The sequence below is a fragment of the Periplaneta americana genome, chromosome 4 (genome assembly GCF_040183065.1).
Source record: "Periplaneta americana isolate PAMFEO1 chromosome 4, P.americana_PAMFEO1_priV1, whole genome shotgun sequence".
In the NCBI taxonomy this organism is placed as follows: domain Eukaryota; kingdom Metazoa; phylum Arthropoda; class Insecta; order Blattodea; family Blattidae; genus Periplaneta; species Periplaneta americana.
This window is the reverse complement of record NC_091120.1, coordinates 193,249,745-193,271,160: the sequence shown is the minus strand read 5'-3', so window position 1 is coordinate 193,271,160 and position 21,416 is coordinate 193,249,745. Positions and strand designations below refer to the sequence as shown.

Genomic DNA, 21,416 nt, shown 5'->3' with positions numbered 1-21,416 from the left:
CATTATATTTTGCTCGACTAGTATGACTAGTCAATTTGTTTTTATACCATTAAGTACGAGAAAAATTCGTACCGGCACCGGGAATCGAAGCCAGGACCTCTCAGCTGTGCGCGCTGAGTGCTCTCTAACCAACTGAGCTATGCCGGGACCCGATTTATATGGCCATAAAGTCATGTAATATGCGCTCCTGTACATATATGACGTGTATCGTCTCAAGTGCAGGCAGTCAGGCCGTAACACGATACTACGAGAGGAGTTCGGCCGGCGTCGTGAATCGGGTCCCGGCATAGCTCAGTTGGTTAGAGAGCACTCAGCGCGCACAGCTGAGAGGTCCTGGGTTCGATTCCCGGTGCCGATACGAATTTTTCTCGTACTTAATGGTATATGATCTTGTGTATGTTTTTGTTTTTGTACGTTAGTGTGATGTATTTCTTATGTTCTTGTGTTTATGTTGTGTTTTGTGTGTTTTTGTGTTTGTTGAGTTTTTGTTTTGTCTTCCTTATGATGTTGTCTATTATTTTTGGGTTGTAACCATTTTCTTGTGCTATGTACTTGATTGTGTTCACTTCTTCATTGTAGTGAGATGGCGCCGAGACACAGAAGGCTCTGAGGATGGTGTCAAGTAGCAACGAAACAGCTGTAAGCCGCACATGCTTACATAATTAACACGAGTAGGATCGTCATTCAATCAATTATTTATATTCAAGTGTTAAAAGTAGTGTACGAAAGATTCAACATGGAAAATTGTTTTATATGAAACATTTCATAGCCTGCTTTGGGAAAGTCATTGATTTAATTCCTTATATGCTCAGTCAATTTAAGAGAACAGAGTACTATAATAAGTAACTGAAAGAATTTTAGTTTTCTCCTTTAATAAACGTGCAAAAATTTCATCCGAACAGATGTAACTTTTCGTTCTGAAAAGGAATTTTACAACGTTACATTTATTCCGATCAAATTTCTGCACATTTAAAGGACAAAACAAAATTCTTTCAATTGCTCTCTTAAATTGACTAAGCATATTGGGAATTCAATCAATGGCTTTCCCAAAACACGCTATGATATATTTAATTAAAACTATTTTCATCTCGAAAAGAAAGCAAAAGCGAACAATAATTGTATTAAACTTTTTTGTTTGAAACTTCTCAAAGAATAACCCCTTGAAATTAATGACATTACTTAAGGTTCACCCTGCAACATCCGACTGTATGATCACATATCACCGTCCTTCGCAAGTCCCTCGTGGCTCCGACTTAAAGAACGTAGAACTTTACACTCTTTGTCTTTACTCTTTCGAATTCTGCACACTTCAACACCAAATTACCTTTCGTCTCGTTTCTCTTATCTATACTCTAACCACGACGTAAATACCAGATCACTTATCTGTGGCACGCTAAGTATACCTCTTCATAGAACATCTTGTTATTCATCATCTTTTACAATATCCACCTCGCGTCAATGGAATTCCTTGTCACAAAGTATTAGGGGCTGCAAGACAATAAACACCTTTAAGAACAGCTTAAAAGATAACCTTATTAGCATTTCACTCCAATCATACTGATTTAAACTATCACTGACTACATTGTTACTTTTTTCTTTAGACATCATCCTGATTGTGCTGTATTTTAATTGTCTCGTAATAATCTCTTTCTATTATCTAATATTATTTGAAATATATTAACATTCTATGTATTTTAGTTTAATTCTGCTACACAGTTTATTTCAGTGTTTAATTAATAGTTCATAGTATTTTGTTGTTTAATTTGTAAATAACTTTTGTATACATGTAACTCTCATCTAAATCAAATTGTTGGATTCTTTGTAAGTTCATGCATATGTATATACACTTTTTGCTGGTTGAGTGGAAGAGAAGGCCTTACGGCCTTAACTCTGCCAGCTAAAATAAATTATTATTATTATTATTATTATATTCTGCGTCAGATAAAATGATGATGATAAAACAGTAACGAATATTACAATAGAGGCGACAACAGTTAAAATCTTTTTTTTTTATAGGAATGAGCAATATAATTGTGGGTCGCTAGTAAATGGATCTAAAATAACATAATTCATAAAACTTTGTAAAGTCATGCAAAACGTAAATTAGGGTAACCAGTAGAGATGGACAACGACTCAGAAAGCAAGACTAACAGCGCCCGCAAAGCCGAAAACCCGCACGACAATGTTGTATACGTCGCATCGTTGACGTAAAGACTGCTTGTGAGTGTTTCGAGACGCCTAGATTGATCACTCCCGAAGTCCCGAAGTCAAGCAGCCTTGAATCGCCACAGTTCTTTATACCTGACTGAACTTTTATCTACTTTGGCAATGTATAAACAATAAACTAGTCTATTTGAAACATCATCTCTACCTTTCAGTGTATAATAATCCGTTCTCCAATCTTTATTTAATTACTAGGCCCTTATTAAAAGGTTAGAAATTTTCTTTTCATATGTTTGACATCAAGTGTGCAATCTCAAGTAAGAAGATATTAACGTTATGTTTTGTGTGTCTTTGAAATGCAAATTTATTTGAGAATTTTTTCTATTTATATAACCATAGGTAATATCATATAATAGAACCAGAACAATTTGATAACTGAGATACTGTTCTGTTTTGTCTTTTTGTCTCATTTAAACATTTATAATGTTATTTATTTCAATGATGTATGTTATTCAAAGTTACGAAATCTTTCCACACCGACCGAATGCTATTTCGAGAATGATGAGCGAGACTCGAAGCGCACGAGAATGACGAGCCGAGACTCGAAAGACAAATGCAAAGAACACAGCGAGCGAGAGCGGTAGTTAGTTTTGTTCATCTCTAGTAACCGGCTTCGTATATCTAAGCAAGATATATAGATTTTACGTTATTACATTGTTGACCATGAACATATAACTTGACGTTTCAAAATCTGTCTCTGCCTTTATTTTCAAATTAACGGAAAAAATGATAAAGTTACAAGGGTTTTCTATTCGTTGTGGTCGTTACAAACTGACAGACTGAGATGTAGCATTAGCATTTTATTAAATGATAGTTTTTCCCAGATTATTTCAGTTCACAAAGTTTTTACTGGAATATAACGCTAATTTCTACTGTTTTTTTAATATCCATTATTACTTTAGTAAAGAGATTGCATTTCATGTGCAATATCCCCGATTGAATCATGGACACCGAATATGAACGAAATCCGTCCAATAATTCGACTTCCATTATATGTATAACAGTATTTTCTCTTACATTTCGTTTAAGCCAGGAAGTAAAATGCGAGAAAACACCACGAAAGTGCGAAAGTGTGGCCTGATTGCTATTTATCAATAATTACATTGCGTTCAAACTCGTACTATCTGAAAATGGTTGTCTCTTCAAGGTAAGCCTTTGACCCCATGCATTTCCATTAAATATGTACTTGTAGCGTCTTATCTACACACTGCTTCCTACGTTACTCGCGTTTTTTCTTTCACGTGGGCTGTAATGCGACACACGCTTCAGAATACGGCCATATGCCATTCTATTTTAACTAGGGGCTTTTTTAGAAGTTCAAATAAAAAATTTTCAGATTTATTTTCAATGACGAATAGGCCTACCAGTCATTTTAAAAGTTATTTGCTTCCATAATAATGAAACATACTCTCTCTGAATGGTTTTTCATGCCAAATACTTTTTTTTTAACCTACCCAACTTCAGTTTTTCAGTTTAAGGCAGTGGCCGGCAGATGCTGCAGTTATGACGTAAGAGCCAGTCAGGCCTCAAGAGCTTGGAAGAGCGAGCAGTTGAGTCGTATTACTGTTAACACGCACCAGCGCAGTGGCGTCAATGCAGCAATGATACGACAGTTCTTGATGTGATCACATTCCTGTATTTTGCTAGGGAATAACTACTCTGCGGTCATGATGGCGACATTCTTGGCGAATTCCCCGTCATTAAAAGAACGCATGTTCTTTGCAATGGCTAGTGAAATCCTATATCTTAAGCCTTAAGCTTACCATTGATTCACTGACAGTGTGTTCCCTAACTTCACTTAGCAATTTATCTTTCAATTGCTGCACTAGTAGACTATTTGTCGATATTCTCCCCCATATTTGTCATAATCATTTGTGTGGCATAGAGAATAATGGCATTGTATATTGAATTTCTTTACATGCTGAAACAGCTTGCCAGAAATCAAACACTTCGCCATTCCTCCATACTCCATAACACAGTTTGATCTCGACAAAGCATTTAACTTGGGCACGGTAGTAACACAAAGTGATGGTGTGTTTCAAAAGTTGAAATATACTTTGCATACTACTCACCAAGTTAGGGCCTATATAGTTCAATCTGTATATTGTGTAGGAAAATATCTGTTAAAAACACTTGAACTGTTTTCAAGTTTCCGAGTAGACAAAGGCCCGATTGTATAAACCATTTAATCTTAGATCAGAGGTTAAATTGATCCTTGTTTCAGCTGAACTTGGGATTTTGTGTTGTATAAAGTCTAATCTGAGATTAATTTGTCTCAAACTAAAGTCAACTTTGACTGAAGAAATTTCTCCGATTAAGTTAGATGATCCAAGTTCAGTTATTTCTTTTCTGTTTGAAATATACGAGTGACAGATTGTGCAAATAAAATATCCATTATTATTAATATTAATAGATATGATAGGTACATTTATATATATTTCTTTCAATTTCTTGCCTTAATACACAATCTTATATTTTATAAGGCTCTATCGTGTTCAGCAGTATCAAATAACATTAACCTATAATTATATTATGTTTATAACAACCATTAATTATTAATGGATATGATAGGTACATTCATAAATTTTCAATTAACTGTATTACTAAACGAAAATTGTCGTTTTATAAAGCTTTATTATGTTTAGCAGTATCAAACACCATAACATGATAACAACTCGGAGAACAGTCAACCTTCTTCTTATTGTCCGCCATTATTTACATTGCACAAAAAACCAGTGTCTCCAACAGAGTGTACGGAAAGTCGCCAAAAAGTAGTTGTAAAGTCGCTAGATTTCTCATTATCAACAAAGAAAGATTAAATTTTGTCACTATGGGGTGCTAAAAAGGTCGCTAAATCCATATTTAAGCAATATAAAAGTTAAAAGAAATTGTTGTTGAAAAAGAGTTAAAGTCGCTAGATTGGCAACACTGAACAAACCTGTCCGCGCATCACGTATTTCACCTGTTTATGCGATGTTGCCAAATCCTTTTCACGTGAACTTAGACTGCATTTGAACGAAGGTAATTTGATCGCAGAAAAGTTTTATACAATAGAAGAAGTGTCTGAACTCGGTTCACTTTTCGATCTTCGATCAAAGTTGATCTTTAGTCAGGGAGTTTTATACAATTGGGCCAAAGTGTTGTAGTACTGCTTAAATGATTTATTTCTATATTTGTATATTTATAGCAGTCTCGGAGCCTCATTTACATAATGCGAACGCTTCTGCAGCTGGCTGTATTATGAATTTCATATTATTATAAGTATATTAAATTTGATTACAAACCAAAATATTTTGTTACATTGATTTATCACGGTTGTACAGTTTTGTTTTCGTACAAATGTATTGTAATTGTGCTGTTCCCATACTACCTCAGACGAATGGATCGCGCTCTGTCAGTGCATAGGCGCCGTACCACCACTGTTCAGTTGAACCTTCTCTCCTCGCTGTGCTCAGTATGCAGAGATTGCCGAGCAAAGAGCGTGGCGGCTCCGTGGTATGACGTCACAGAGCACGGAACATGCCGGTCACTGATCTAAGGGCTTTACTACACGAACGTTAAAAATGTTGCGTTGACAGGCGTTGGTAACGTGTGAAAATGTATAAACTACACGTTGCGTTAGGGACGCTGTGTTTGGTTTCAGAACTGCAATGGATGTTATACAAGTTGCATATGTAGCTCTGCTATGTGTTCAATTTATAAGTCTGTCTCGAAAAAAAAGAGATAACGGAGATGGTGAATTCATCCTGCAAACATTAAGAGACTTTCGACAAGAAAGTTTTATACTGTGCTGCATTTGAAAATCACCGACAGTATCTCGACAAGTTTTTTTCTCTATTACAGAATGTCAATAAAAAGTTTTGATGATCTTTTCAATTTAACTTCTCATAAAATTAAGAAAAGTGAAATTTGAGCAACAGGCTACAACGTGTGCATAATGCGTGCGTCCGTTATATTTGTAATATTCGTAAGTATGATCGTGTTTCCCCGTCTTTCCAAACTCTGTCTTGGCTAAGGCTAAGCGATCGACGAGCCCTGCATTCCCTTGTTCTCTTGTTTCAAATTCTGCGCACCGCTACCCCAATATATTTGGCTTCTCGTTTTCAAAATTTATCCGCATATCATCAGCTAAGTACAAGATCTCATCATAACAATTTACTCATTATACCCTACCACAAGACATCTTTATATTCTTCATCCTATACAGTTTCAGTTGCTAGAAATTGGAACTCGCTTCCGAGTGATATAAGGGGTTGTTGGACAATAGCTTCATTTAGGTCAAAATTACATAAATTCTTACTTAACAGATGAATTGCTGATTAATATTTGTTACTTATAATGAAACTAACATCTGTCCATTCTTATTATTATTATCTTTAATTTCTCTAAATAGATTTACAAAACCTCTAATGACAATTACATTAATATTCTCATTATAGAAATAGAAATATATATATTCTCCCTGTAACATAGTCCTAGTAAGCTTATATTAAATTAATTTTCATCATTTTACTAGCTATCTCAAATATTAAATTAATTATAATTCATTGAATTAAATTAGCTCATAAATTAAGTTACTACTTTACCTTATAGATTTATCTAAATTTAAATAAATGTGTAGTGAAGATTATTGCTGGAGAACCTTTTAAGTGTAGTGAAAATATTTGTAATTTAAATTTATGTATTGTATTGATTAAGGCTGGTTGAGTGGAAGAGAAGGCCTTATGGCCTTAACTCTGCCAGCGAAAATAAAACATTATTATTATTATTATTATACTGTAATGAGGAACTCAGTTCATCCTGTCGAAAAGCTGGTTGTAACATTAAGGTGAGTAATAAAATTTGCCTTAATTTGTAATGATTATATTTTTATTTTGTGCATAATATGTTGAAAATTAAGAACATTACAAGCTGCAGAAAATGATTATGTTTTTATTTTATGCATAATATGTTGAAAATTAAGAACATTATAAGCTGCATAAATCAGTACTGATTGAAATTAACAATGAATTCAGAATCATTTGAACCATCGGCAATAACACTCAACGGCGACATATCTGACAAATGGGACATTCTTGATGTTGCCCGTTGCTCGACAAGCAGGTTTCTGAACACTTCAGAAACTTTGAAACGGGCTTCAATTGCAAGCTCTGGAGGTAAATTGTCCATGATTTTGACAAATGATAATAGGAAAGCTTTGTTTCCATCCTTGTCATTCTCTCCGTCTTGTCTTTGTATGCTCAAGCTCTCTGATAATGTATTTGTAATATTTTGTTGCAGTCACTAGAATATTTTCAGATTTGTCTTTTCTTCCTGTCTCTGTCGAGCGAAGAGATGGTCCCGATTTTGTTTGGGTATCGCTTACATTACTATCATGACCCGAAATAGCCTCAGAAATAATACCATCCGGTATATCTTCTTGTTTAGGTGAATGTTTATTCGAAATGATTTCATTCTCACTAGAGTAGGTAGTAAAACTGCATTTGCTTGACAATATCCAGTCTGTTGTTGACGTTGCGTTGGTGACGCACATGTAGTATGAATACGTTTGGAAAAGATGGCGTTGCCAACGCAGACCTCTGCGTTGAAACTTCTCAACGCCGAGGCAACGCAACCAAACGCAGCACTTTTAGTCATACAATTATACAAGCGATTATATTACCAAAAACCAAGTTCCTATAAAAGAACGTTGTCAACGCAACGTTTTTAACGGTCGTGTAATATTGCCCTAAAAGCGAAAACGCAAGTAACAATGTTAGGACGATCAGTGGATTTTTTCATGTGGGAGTAAAGCAGTAGTAGCTATTTCAGGTCATTGTAGATTGTAGGTGAGAGGTTAGAAAATGTCAGGTCTGCCATCCTTTCGAACAATAGACATGGCATCTTAGTATAGCTGCTGTATTTTTTCGTGAACTACATTGAAATGTAGAGGGTAGAATCATTTTATCCTGCTAAGAGATCTTGCTGAAATGAACGGGAGACTAAAAAATTGTGTAGGCCTCTTATTTTATCAGTAAGTAATACCTTTTGGTCTTTACTTAGGAACTGTAATTTTTGCGCTCTCTCCAGACAATACTGGAAAGAATCAGGCATACAATTATCCACACCACACCGCCATTAAATACTATAATATGAAAAAGACCCACACCACTTGATTAACTATACAAATATTTCATTTTTAATAACAATAATTTTAACTTACGTATGTTTTGTAGTTTTCAGTAACATATACTGTATAGGTATATTATACAGCCGTCACTCAATAAATTATAGAAATGAATATCTAATTTAAGATGTTCTCTACGTATAGGCTACATATATAACCCCAAAAGGTTTGAGTTTCATATCATCAATAGGCTATATCCTTAATATGTACAATATATTAGTGACAAATACATCATGGCATTAACTATAATAATATTTCACTTTTAATGGTGATAATGCCATCAAACGACTTCAAGTTTCGTACTTTTTAATATCCAATACACAGCTGTACTCAGAAAATTATACACAACAGAATCAGACTTGTAAATTATTTTTAGTAAGCTTTGAAAGTTTTTAATAACAAATTATAGAGATGTTATAAAAAATTACACAAATGAAGATCGACATATTGTTGTCATTATGATGTCACAGAATTTGCTTTGATTTGCTTTACCTGTCAGCAATCCTGCAGGTCATGGCCTTCGTGTAATATTGTTTATTATAGTGTGTGTTTTGTTTTATTTATTAGTTCTCAAAACTGACAACAGATGGATTTTGGAAAATAGGAAAATTGTGTAAGAAAATTGACATTTCACTGAAAACTACTATTTTTCCTGAAACAATTTGGATGCCAAGGTTCAAAATGAGAGGTCAATCATTACAATCCCTTCAGCCGTTTTCCCGTAATTTTCATTACCAGTTCAAATTATTTTATTTATTTATCTAAACGATAACAGCTCCCTGTATTACAGTATGTAGATGTCAGAAACGTTTAATTCTGCTATCGTCTTTTTTTCAGCACTATTAAATCTTGCAAGATCATTTCTAACAACTTAATTCCTCGTTGTCATATGAGAGTGCTATATTTATTAAATTTCATGTTTTTTCAATCACGCAGAACAGTTTGCTCAGATCCGATTTCTATACGTTACGATATAATATGTTAGTCATCTTTAGCAAAAGCGAAAAGATCAAAGTAACGCCGTTTTAGGAACACACCGTGAGTGGAGCTAGTATCGTTCTGACCTAGGCTATAAAAAAAACATGTTCTATTGTTGCGCCTTTATTATCAGTCTAACGATGATCAGTAAAGAAAGCCGTACTTTATGTCTGCCACTATATTTGTAAACATTTTACACAAATACTCCCACTCTATTATATACACTTCGTTGAAAATATGGGGCGTTATTCATGTTACAATAAAAATACGGAGTTAAACAAATGTTAAAATATTAGTCCATGCTTACCATTTCGCATAATTAAATGCTATATATTACACATGCAATACGCTAAGTACACATGACTTAATATAGAGACATTTTCAAAGCTTTAAAACGGTTTTTATCAAGGAGCGGATTCCTATGTAATTAAATATTCTTTTTGGGTGTGATAAAACACAATTAACAAAGTTAAAAATTTCGAACATGAAGTTTCAAGTTTAAAACCCGAATTTTATTTCACATAAAAACACATATTTTCACAAAAAATTATGTAAATACATATTTTCAGGAAATCTGTTATAAACACATAAATCTTGGAGTTTTTTTACAAGAACTTTTAACTATTTTAAAACTAAATCAATTATATCACTCAGAAGTAGGACGTTATCTTTTTAAGAATTCTTGGTTGCTTCGTGTTTCTAAGCGCTGTGTGGTGTATCCGTGATCCATTTTCGTAATAGTATCGCCTCAAGTTCTGAGAACTGCTAGGCAGCATATCAATGTTATTATTAGAGAATAAATTAACATGGACAAGGAGAAGAGATCTTGCAACACATAATTAGGAATGTTTATTGTTGCTGAAGGTGATTTCATTCCACGCTTTGTTTGTGAAACACAACAGATATGAACATTATTTAATTTAAACAAATCTCACGCCTCTCGCTCATGTCTATTAAGTAAGGCAATATATCTTGTTGTGATTCCCTATCATCGGGCTTCGTCAATCGATATGCTTCAAGATATACTGAAAGATGGTTGTTTAAAAATCAATTTGGCTTTCCTATTAGCAAATGTAAGCTTTTTGTGTCACACCATAAAAAACTCGAAACATCCACAAACCTGTTGTCTGAAACAGGGAGGTGCGTGCCGTGGAAATTAAACTAGACTCGCTACCAGGTTCAGAAGTACAAGTACTAAGGGACAAATTCCAGAATGTGTTTGGGAAAAACAGTGTGGATATAAAAAATGTGTAAAGTTGCTCAAGTATTGGAGGGTGTGCCTGTAGGTGAAATTGACGGTGTTTGTGTTCGTGACATTCCTCTCTTTAAATATGCACGTCTGGCGTCTTGTGATGTGGAAAGATCGTTTTCACAGTATAAGTCGTTGTTCAGAGATAATCGGCAGGCATTTGTGATGGAGAATTTGGAGATGACCTTTGTTGTTCACTGCAATTCTCGGCCAACTACTAGCACTCAAGTGTGGTTGGTGAGTACCTAGTAATATATTTTTTTTTTTCAAGCAAAGTAAGGTATTTTTGTCATATTTAAAAAAAAAATGTTATTTTTAGCAAATATTTTCGTACTTTTTAGCACATAAAAATAAATATATCTAAATCTTTAGCACATAAAAAGCCGCTCCCTGTTTATCACACGCAAAGCTGTATTTGGCCTATATAACACAACAGTAATTAATAAAATTCCCATTACATTTTACCTTCACATGGGAAAAACAATCAAAGACACAATTCTCTTAAAACTAAGAGCGGTATCATCTAATTCAGTACATTACTGAAAAATTTGTGTTTTTCTTATCAGAACTGGTAACGGATACAATCATGCTTTTCCTATTTTCTCATTAGCAATAGCAATAAATTTTGTAGTAATATACTGAATTGGATGATGACATCACCCTTGAGGGAATTGTGACATTGTTTTTCCCGTGTACTCTTCATTTATGTATGTATGTGCAAACTGTAACCGTAAAAAATTACAACAAACAATTCATTAACTGAATTTCAAAGTTAAAATAGACCAAATATCAGTTGACTAAAAGCAACCAGACTAATGATTTTTAGGAACAACTTTAGGATTGCTGGTAAGTAGAGGTGCTGTAGTATTGCGAGAAAACATGGCCAACTGTACAGACAGACTGATCCACGGTCCCTTTCTCTCACTCATCCCTTTGCACTTCAGTACAATAAATAATCGTTGCGATGAAATGATGTTGAAATAGATTACATTTCCGTACAAATGAACTATTGCAGTCAATTTACCATGCGTTTTTGCTGCAAGAAGGACCATTTTTTATCGAATTATATTCAGTGTAAGGAAATAAATAGGCCTATAATGTTACAGTCTACTATATACAGTCGCGAAGCTCAATATGTAGTAAAAATGCAAACATGGGTAGTTGCCCACACTAGGATCGCTACTATCGCCTCTTCATCACAGATCTTTCCTAGCAGATGACAAAATATGTTACACTTTCGTTGTCGTTTTTTTTTTTTTGGAAAAATTAAGACCTTTCCATTATTGAAATATTAAATGGATAAAGTTCATTTATTATTTTAATGAAGTATGTTAAATTCCACCATAAACTCGAAGATACCTGCAAGAAATAGGTTAATATTATTTTTGTTTGTGCAAAAGAACTAAAATTTACTATAATCGCTTCACTCATTCAAGATTATAATGATAATGAACTATGAAACCAATAAATATTAATTCGCATTTCCCTTTACAATAATATAATAACAATAATAATGGAAATATGAATTAATGGAGTAACTTACGTGTACCGGTACTTGTAGTGTAGGCTTACGTAGTTAACAAAGTGGAATGAGATTAAGCAATAATAATCACACCAGAATTGGAAATAAAACGTGATCAATAAATTTTATTTTAACAGACTTACTTTTTCTACGTCTCTAGTAAAGTAACAAATAAAAATAACAAAATTAACAGCTATAATTAAAAACATATCCTTTGAAAAAAAAAAGTAGGCCTAAGTTGTCTGAAACAGACGTAGAATTAGTGCAAAGCTTTTGTTTCTCAGCTGCAGGTAATAACATAACAGGTTTATTTGAAACATCAAATAAAGTTGGAACTGCATTCCAGATTAATTCATTTTTGTTTTCATTCATAAATTGTGTGTTTTCGAAATGAAGAGAGCAAAACTTTATATTATTATAAAGATATGCTTCATTCTTTGTCCTTAGATCTTCCCTCCTGCTGTTTATTAACCACTTTTTGCATCTAGAAGTAAAATAAGAAATAGCTGTTAGGATTTTTCTTCGCGAGCATCAATGCGAAATACGCAACGATCTAGCACTCGACGGAAATACGACTCAGTCCACTCTAAATCCAAAGTCGACCGTGGACAGTCTATTGTTTCTAGTTGCTAACCGCTTGGAGCGCTTTATTGCGAGATTTGCAAAAAATCACCTCAAGCTTCGCGACTGTATATAGTAGACTGTGGTGTTAGGAAGTAGGAACAATAGATTGTGTCGGTACTATTTCGCATTGTCTGTGATGAGGCGATATTAGCGATCTTAGTGGTTAGCAACTATCTACGGATGCATATTTACTACGTATTGAGCTTCATGACTGTATATAATAGACTGTGATGTTACTAAACAAATTAACAATCAAATCACGCGCCGTTTTTTTTTCCCCCCTCTACTGATCGGCGTTTGTTTTCCCTCCGGCGACTAGAACAGTTCGCTTACTTACCGGTATCTCTAATCTGAGTCTAGCTGATTAATAAATCAGCAATTACTTACGATGAATTACATAGTAACATAATATCTTGATAAAATAAAATAATCTAGAGATGCACAGAAACTGGCCACTCTATGTATGATTTAAATAATATGCATATACCTATACTAATTTTGATATTGTTATAAATACGAGAAATGCAATAGTTGTACTGGATATCCACTACACATTGACTATAACATCAGAATTCTTCACACAGAGGACTGAAGTTTTGCTACACTGCATCCCTTTCTCCCCTACTGAACCTACCCCTTGCCATTAAGTTAACCCTCCTGAATGATACGTCGACCAACAGGAGTAACAAAATATATACCCCTTCAAAATGGCGTATAATTAACAAACGACTGTTTCAAAATAAGTTTCACCACTCAGAGAATATAAAAATTCTAGAACTACAGAAACATAAACATCGTAAATTTCGTCAACTATTCGTCACTCAAATATGTAGCTCATAAACTATACTGATTCCTTTTTCGTAATGTCGATAAATAAATGATTTTGTTATTATTATTATTATTATTATTATTATTATTATTATTATTATTATTATTATTATTATTATTATTATTATAACGGAAATACAGCTCGATCCTACAGCTCAAAATTAAACAGATGAACGCACTCCACTCCACAAACAGATGAACTTTTCTCCCATTGTTGCGATAGAAATTACAATCGCTGATGAAAAAATCCATAAATAAGGCGATCGGATCAATGTCTTCGTCTTTAAAAGATACTAAATCTATGTCAATTTTACTCGAAATTTCTCAAATTGTTAAGGGAAATAATAATATTGTATGTGCTTCTCACTATTGTCTATTAACTGTGAAAAGAAATTTTTTCAAACAACAAAAGTTTCTTCAATAGTAATAAGTAGACCTCGGATTTTAGGTAAAAACCTATTTTGTTCCTCATGATATATACAAAAGAAAAGTTGTATATGTACGAATTATGGAAATATATGTTCGAAAATGGTGATTCTATACAACCTAAAAATACCTCATTTCACGTTAGAAACTATTTTTACCTAATTTTACATTTTCCAATTTCTACAGTTGGTAATATCGAAACGCTGTGTAATTCTGTATGCCAGTCGTGCCTTGACAACAATCGCAGCATAGTTCGTCTCCTCTATTCATTACAGTGTGAGATTTCAGAGCGAAGACATTGTATTTAGTGGAAAGTAAAACATGAATGTGCTGTTCCCTTGCATCTAATACCAACATTTAAATATGCTCTGGTGTCATCAGTTGATGTGGAACGCTCATTTTCGGCATATAAGATGGTGTTATCTGAGAAGCGATGCAGTTTATCAATGGAAAACTTAGAAAAGGTGTTAGTTGTTTACTCTGGCTCTAATTATGGACATGTACAATGAAATAATGTTAAATGTTTCGGCTAATTTGTAATGAGAAATGAAAAAATGTTATTTTTGTTCACCTATTTTTGTAATTTTAGAACCTATTTTGATTTGTGATAGAACCTATTTTAGGTAGGCTTCCTAATTTAAGATTTTTAAGACCTAAAAGTCCGAGGTCTAAATAACATTTATCTCTCGTTGCATATCATTGTTTTTATTTCATTTCACCTTGAGAAGAAGTCGATCTATGAGCCTACAGTCAACTATTTAAAGCTGAAATATGCCTGAATTCACGTTGAGGTATTCGGCTTGCTCGAGGGACTATACCAGCTTTTTTTCGAAGAATTTCGACGGAAATTTGTTCTGCCAACATCTTTGAGGGATGACATTGTGATAATTGTGTTTAAAAAATCCTGCCAAATGCTAATTAATCACATGGTGCCACATTAATAGCAATTGTAATGTTTCACTCCATTTTCTTTGTTTCCCTTTTTTTAAAATTTAATACCTATGTTTACATATGTATAATATTTTTGAGGATATACTGAGTCTGTAAGGGCTACCCTCAATGGGGGGCAGTTTAGTATTATTATTATTATTATTATTATTATTATTATTATATTATTATTATTATGTAAACAAACATTCATCTGTCATTTAAGTAAGAGGATTAGCAACGCATGCGTAAAGTCCTTATAAATCTCAATTGCGTGATTTTTCTCAGTATCAATAAATGCAGTGTTATTTCACACGGGCAGTTCAATTCCCAGCCACCTACCCCACACGCCAGCGCAGAGGCCTGCGGGTAGGGCGAAAGCTTCCCACCTTAGTGGGGGCTGCATGGGACCGTGGCGAGGGGAGGGTGCAAGGCAGTTTGCCTCGCTACCCACGTACCGGGGGGACCCCGCCTTGACGATATTCGGTAGCCTCAAAAGGTAATGAATGAGAACAATAACAAATTCTATCAGGACCAAATCGCAAAATTTTTCATTACACATTAGGCACTGAACACACTGATATAATATCACACTGTCAATTGTTTTGTTTATAGAATTATTTAACCTGTCACACACACACGAGAGCTGATATAAAATATATTAACGATACGAAGTAACAACTGTACTCACTTCTGTTTTGGTGATGCGGTGTCTGGCCAATTTAACCACGGCGAAGTTTCCTTTGCCGATGGTCCTTTCGATGTCATAGAAACCAACTCTGATGGGCGCTTTCTGCCGCTCCGCCGCCATTACCGTGGGGAAAGTTGCACGAGTATTCCAGACCGCGCCATCCTATCCGTGCCGCAGTCTGGCTAGCACTGATCCATACACAAGCGAGCGAGTCGCCAACTATCGATACGCGATGCGCTGTTTCCTTGTTTTCACGGCCACTTGAATAGCTTTGCTGTAGCACAATAATATAACATCATTTCTTTAATTTCGTTGTTTGTAAATAATATAGCCATTACATATCGAAGTTTATCTGTATCGATTAATATTGCTTATATGGTTCGTGGCGCTGTATGTCAGTGTGGAGGCGGGTCCACCCACCCTCGAAAGTATTCGTTAGGGCGGGGGTGGAAACGTATATAAATCATCTGCTACCCGTCACAATAGAGTGCGCTGTCCCCGCCCTTGATCTTGACATTTCTTGAGTCCCCCAACATTTTCATTGTAGTCTGGCTTTCTATCTCGTTTTGTTCTCGTTGCAAACAAATCTATTTATATATTTAATGCTGTAATAATTGGCTCTTGAAAAGAGACTGATAATGCGCTGGACATTGGAATAAGTCATGAGACATCATTGAACGTTGTAATACAGTTTAGGGGCGACTCTTTAAGTTCGTCACCTCACCCTTCTCAAATGTCAGGGGTGAAGCCGAAGCGATTCTCTCTGGTACTTTCTTAATACATGAAGTGCACGAACACGTCAGAATACTTTATGCTCTAACAAAGTGGAGAAGGCAATATCACCCCTAAAAAACTATGAAAATAAAAACTGTTACTTTATTTCACCTCTTATTTCTTCTTCTTTCGATTTGACGAAGGGTCAATTCTGCTGATCCGCACCAATTCAAGAAAAATACAAGTAGCTACTACACTTACTCAAAATTACTGTCACACCTCATTCGAAGGTAGCCGATATTTTCTTTTTCATTTCATGTGATTTTTGTTCTTTATGTATTATTATTAGTATTTAGTATTTATTTATTTAACCTGGTAGAGATAAGACCGTCAGGCCTTCTCTGCCCCTCTACCAGGGGATTACAACTATAATATGAACAATAAAATCACAATTAATATTAAATTTACAATTACAATTACAATAAAAATTAAAGTACGACAAGATTACCTGATTAATGAAAGCTAGACATTTTATCATAGAAGTTAAGAACAAAGAATATTTTTGTACTAGTACTATGTACTAGTTTCATTTTATTTTTGAAAATATGATTCGAGATTTTCGGCTTTTACATCATCTAAATTCAACAAGGGGAGAATTGGCTGACAATTCTTTCCCCCCTCTTTGAGAGACATGGTTATTTTACGTCCCGTAAATTTACGACACAGGATCCATGGATTTACGTCCCTGCCTCTACCGTGCTTAAGATTTTTTACCTTCAAAGTCCATGTTTCTTGGCAGGATTTCAACTGTGCCCATAAAGTCAGGATCTACATTGCGAATGTAACCATACTTTGTACCTTACCTCCTGCCAACACATTTAACTAGCCTAGTTGTTTCAAAACTGTTAGAAAACATGCCACTTATCGTGCGTCATCAGATGTGGATGCAACAGTACGGAGTCCCAGCACACTGTACTCTTGTTGTACGAGACTTAAAAATTTTCTCACATCCCGGACGTTGGATCGGAAGGGAAGGGCCGGTTGAATAGCCAGCCCGTTCCCCAGATTCGATGCCTTTCGATTACTTTTTTTGGGGGTATGTCAAAAACCTCGTTTACGAGACACCGTCTTAAAACTCAGAAACAATTTCAGCCAGAATACTTGTAGCATCTGGTGTGGTTAGGAAGGTGCCTGCGGTATTTGGAAAAGTGCGCCAGAGTATTCTTCAACGATAAAATGTCTGCAGTGAATGTGGTGAGCGATAAAATCTACAACTTTAGGCATAATTCAAAATTAATTCTTGTGATACAAAATTAATTGTTCATGTAAGCTTTGTCTAGTTAAATTTTTGCAAAAATTATTTTTATTTCATTGATATTTTGTCTAGCATAAGCTTATAGTTTCTGATATTCGCAGATTTATACTGATCAGGATTACGTTCTACACTATGAGTTTCTTCTTCTTCTTCCTCCTATCACGTATTAAGCCTGGTGGCCTGTAACTCCATCGTTTCAGCGGACGGCCCAAAGATCTTGTTCCTGAAGGGCCGTAATTTAGTGTTTGGCGTGGTATCCTTGTTCTAGGCATCCGGAATATATGAGATTTCCATTTATGTTTATAATTTTGAATTTTCTTTAAAATTGCGTCAATATATTTAATTCTTTTAAAATATTCATATATTCCTTCTTGTCTAATCTAATATAGCCAGCAGTTCTTCTTAAAAACTTCATTTCATTGGCAGTGATTCGGTGTTCATCACATATACGTATGGTCCAAGACACCATGAGTTTAAATTGTAAAACTTATATTCTAACCTCTTTGTAAGCTCCTTCAGTTCATCACAACCTTTTGGATTATACTGTATATCTAATGAAACCTTACAATGTATAAATTAAGTTAAATGTCTCTATTTTAGGATTACAAAGAGTAATATCTTCTGTGTATAAGATAAATCGCAGTAGGCCTACACAGATAGCATGAAGGAAAACAGCTTTTTAATTTCATAGTTGCTGAAAACGTGTTCTTAAATCGATATCTTATTATATGATAACTGGCTTCATACAAAGCAGTTTCTCTACTCATGTTTATACCACAGTCTACTATATACAGTCGCGAAGCTCAATATGTAGTAAAAATGCAAACATGGGTAGTTGCCCACCACTAGGATCGCTACTATAGCCTCATCATCGCAGATCTCTCTCCTAGCAGACGACAAAATATGTTACACTTTCGTTGTCGTGTTCTTTTGGAAAAATTAACACCTTCCTTCCATTATTGAAATATTAAATGCATAAAGTTCATTTATTATTTTAATTAAGTATATTAAATTCCACCATAAACTCGAAGATACCTGCAAGAAATAAGTAATATAATTTTTGTTTGTGCAAAACGAACTGAAATTTACTATAATCGCTTCACTCATTCAAGATTATAGCGATAATTAACTATGAAACCAATAAACATTAATTTACATTTCCCTTTACAACAATAATAATGGAAATATGAATTAATGGAGTAACTTACGTGTACCGGTACTTGCAGTGTAGGCTTACGTAGTTAACAAAGTGGGATGAGGTTAAGCAATAATAATCACACCAGAATTGGAAATAAAACGTGATCAATAAATTGTATTGTAACAGACTTACTTTTTCTACGTCTCTAGTAAAGCAACAAATAAAAATAACAAAATTAACAGCTATAATTAAAAACATATCCTTTGAAAAAAATAGGCCTAAGCAATAATAATCCCACCAGAATTGAAAATAAAACGTGATCAATAAATTTCATTAAAACAAACTTATTTTTTTTACGTCTTTAGTAAAATAACACATAAAAATAAAAACAAAATTAATAGCTACAATTAAAAATATATCCTCTGAAAAAAAAAGTAGACCTAACCTTTATTTCTCTGGAAATTTAGCAGCCTAAGTGACAGAACTTTAACCGGTATCTAATGTCCTATCGGTTAGACTGAAACATTTCATTGTGAAATTTAAGGATATAATGTATTCTAACAGTCACAAAGAACTTCAAAATTAAGAGTTTTGTTTCTGCACAGCATTCTTGTGGAAACCCAGGAACCTTTCTGAATCTTTCGGAAGTCGGACAAAGGATAACTCTGGCCTCTTTCTCTTACTGTTGCTACAATTTATAGCACTACAAACGTCTCCTCCTTGTCCCATATTATTATTCCAATTATTATATTTTAGCCATTAACATTTTCATTACAACCAATAACGAACATTTCACAAGCATCAATGTGAAATACGCAACGAGCTAGCACTCGATAGAAATACGACACAGTCCAAAGTCGACCATGGACAGTCTATTGTTCCTAGTTGCTAACCGCTTGGAGCGCTTTATCACGAGATTTGCAAAAAAGCACCTCAAGCTTCGCGACTGTATATAGTAGACTGTGTTTATACCACAGTCTAGTATATACAATCACGAAGCTTGAGTTTTGAGGATGCTAGGAACAATAGACTGTGCAGGTACTATTTCGCATTGTCTGTAATGAGGCGATAGTAGCGATCCTAGTGGTTAGCAACTATCTATGGATGCATATTTATTACGAATTGAGCTTCGTGACTGTATATACTAGATTGTGTTTATACTCAAGGAATATACTATGACGTGTAAATTCCCATGAGTCCACGAGTTTAAGACAAGAATTGGTGGTATTCCCACAGCATTGCGTCAATAACAAAGTCTGCCTAACGATTTATGAAAAGTTTCTTTCTGAGAACTACTTTCTTTAAACATCTTGTCTCTATTTCTTGCTGCATACTATTAATAGCGTAAATTATTTTTATGCCGTTTATTAATTATACCGTATCCGAATCACGTCAAACTGAACTTTATGGTTTTATTTAACCAAGGAAAGATATTACTGTTACTTAACAACTGACGTATGTAGAAACAAAGCCGTATTCATAAACGAGACTTTGGACCAAAGTTGACTTAGTAAAGTACAAAGTCGCCATTTACCTATTCAAAGTCGACACTTTGACGAAAGTAAACTTCGATCGTGACTTTATTACAAAGACGCCGAAAATCTAAACTTTAACTTCGACTTTCGTTCGTAGGCATTAAGGAAAAGTATCGGTATTTGGGAAATTGTTGAATTTTTCCGAGAATGTTGAGGGCATACATACTTACTTACTTACTTGCTTTTAAGGAACCCGGAGGTTCATTGCCGCCCTCACATAAGCCCGCCATCCGTCCCTATCCTGAGCAAGATTAATCCATTCTCTATAATCATATACCACCTCCCTCAAATCCATTTTAATATTATCTTCCCATCTGCGTCTCGTCTCGGCCTCCCTAAAGATCTTTTTCCCTCCGCCTCCCAATTAACAATCTATATGCATTTCTGGATTCGCCCATACGTGCTACATGCCCTGCCCATCTCAAACGTCTGGATTTAATGTTCCTAATTATGTCAGGTGAAGAATACAATGCGTGCAGTTCTGTGTTGTGTAACTTTCTCCATTCTCCTGTAACTTTATCCCTCTTAGCCCAAAATATATTCCTAAGCACCTTATTCTCAAACACCCTTAACCTATGTTCCTCTCTCAAAGTGAGAGTCCAAGTTTCACAATCATAAAGAACAACCGGTAATATAACTGTTTTATAAATTCCAACTTTCAGATTTTTTGACAGCAGACTGGATGATAAAAGCTTCTCAACAGAATAATAACAGGCATTTCCCATATTTATTCTGTGTTTAATTTCCTCCCGAGTGTCATTTATATTTGTTACTGTTGCTCCAAGATATTTGAACTTCTCCACCTCTTCAAAAGATAAATTTCCAATTTTTATATTTCCATTTCGTACAATATTCCCGTCACGAGACATAATCATATACTTTGTCTTTTCGGGATTTACTTCCAAACCTATCTTTTTACTTGCTTCCAGTAAAATTCCCGTGTTTTCCCTAATCGTTTGTGGATTTTCTCCTAACATATTCACGTCATTCACATAGACAAACAGCTGATATAAAGGAAATTATTGAAGCTGTTCATGTTTCTCGGCGTATTATTAGACATCCTTTGCTACGAAAGTCGCC

At 34.6% G+C, this 21,416-nt stretch overlaps 1 protein-coding gene across 1 annotated transcript in view; it reads right to left on the bottom strand.

Annotated features, from left to right (window-relative positions):
• Window positions 1-15,822, bottom strand: part of LOC138698547 (serine/threonine-protein kinase SIK2-like) — a 282,464-nt gene extending 266,642 nt beyond the window's left edge. Inside the window, exon 1 of the mRNA XM_069824552.1 lies at window positions 15,635-15,822. Within this exon, the coding sequence (XP_069680653.1) occupies window positions 15,635-15,754 (120 nt within the window). The 5' untranslated portion in view covers window positions 15,755-15,822. The remainder of the gene's footprint in view (window positions 1-15,634) is intronic.
• Window positions 15,823-21,416: the final 5,594 nt, after the last annotated feature.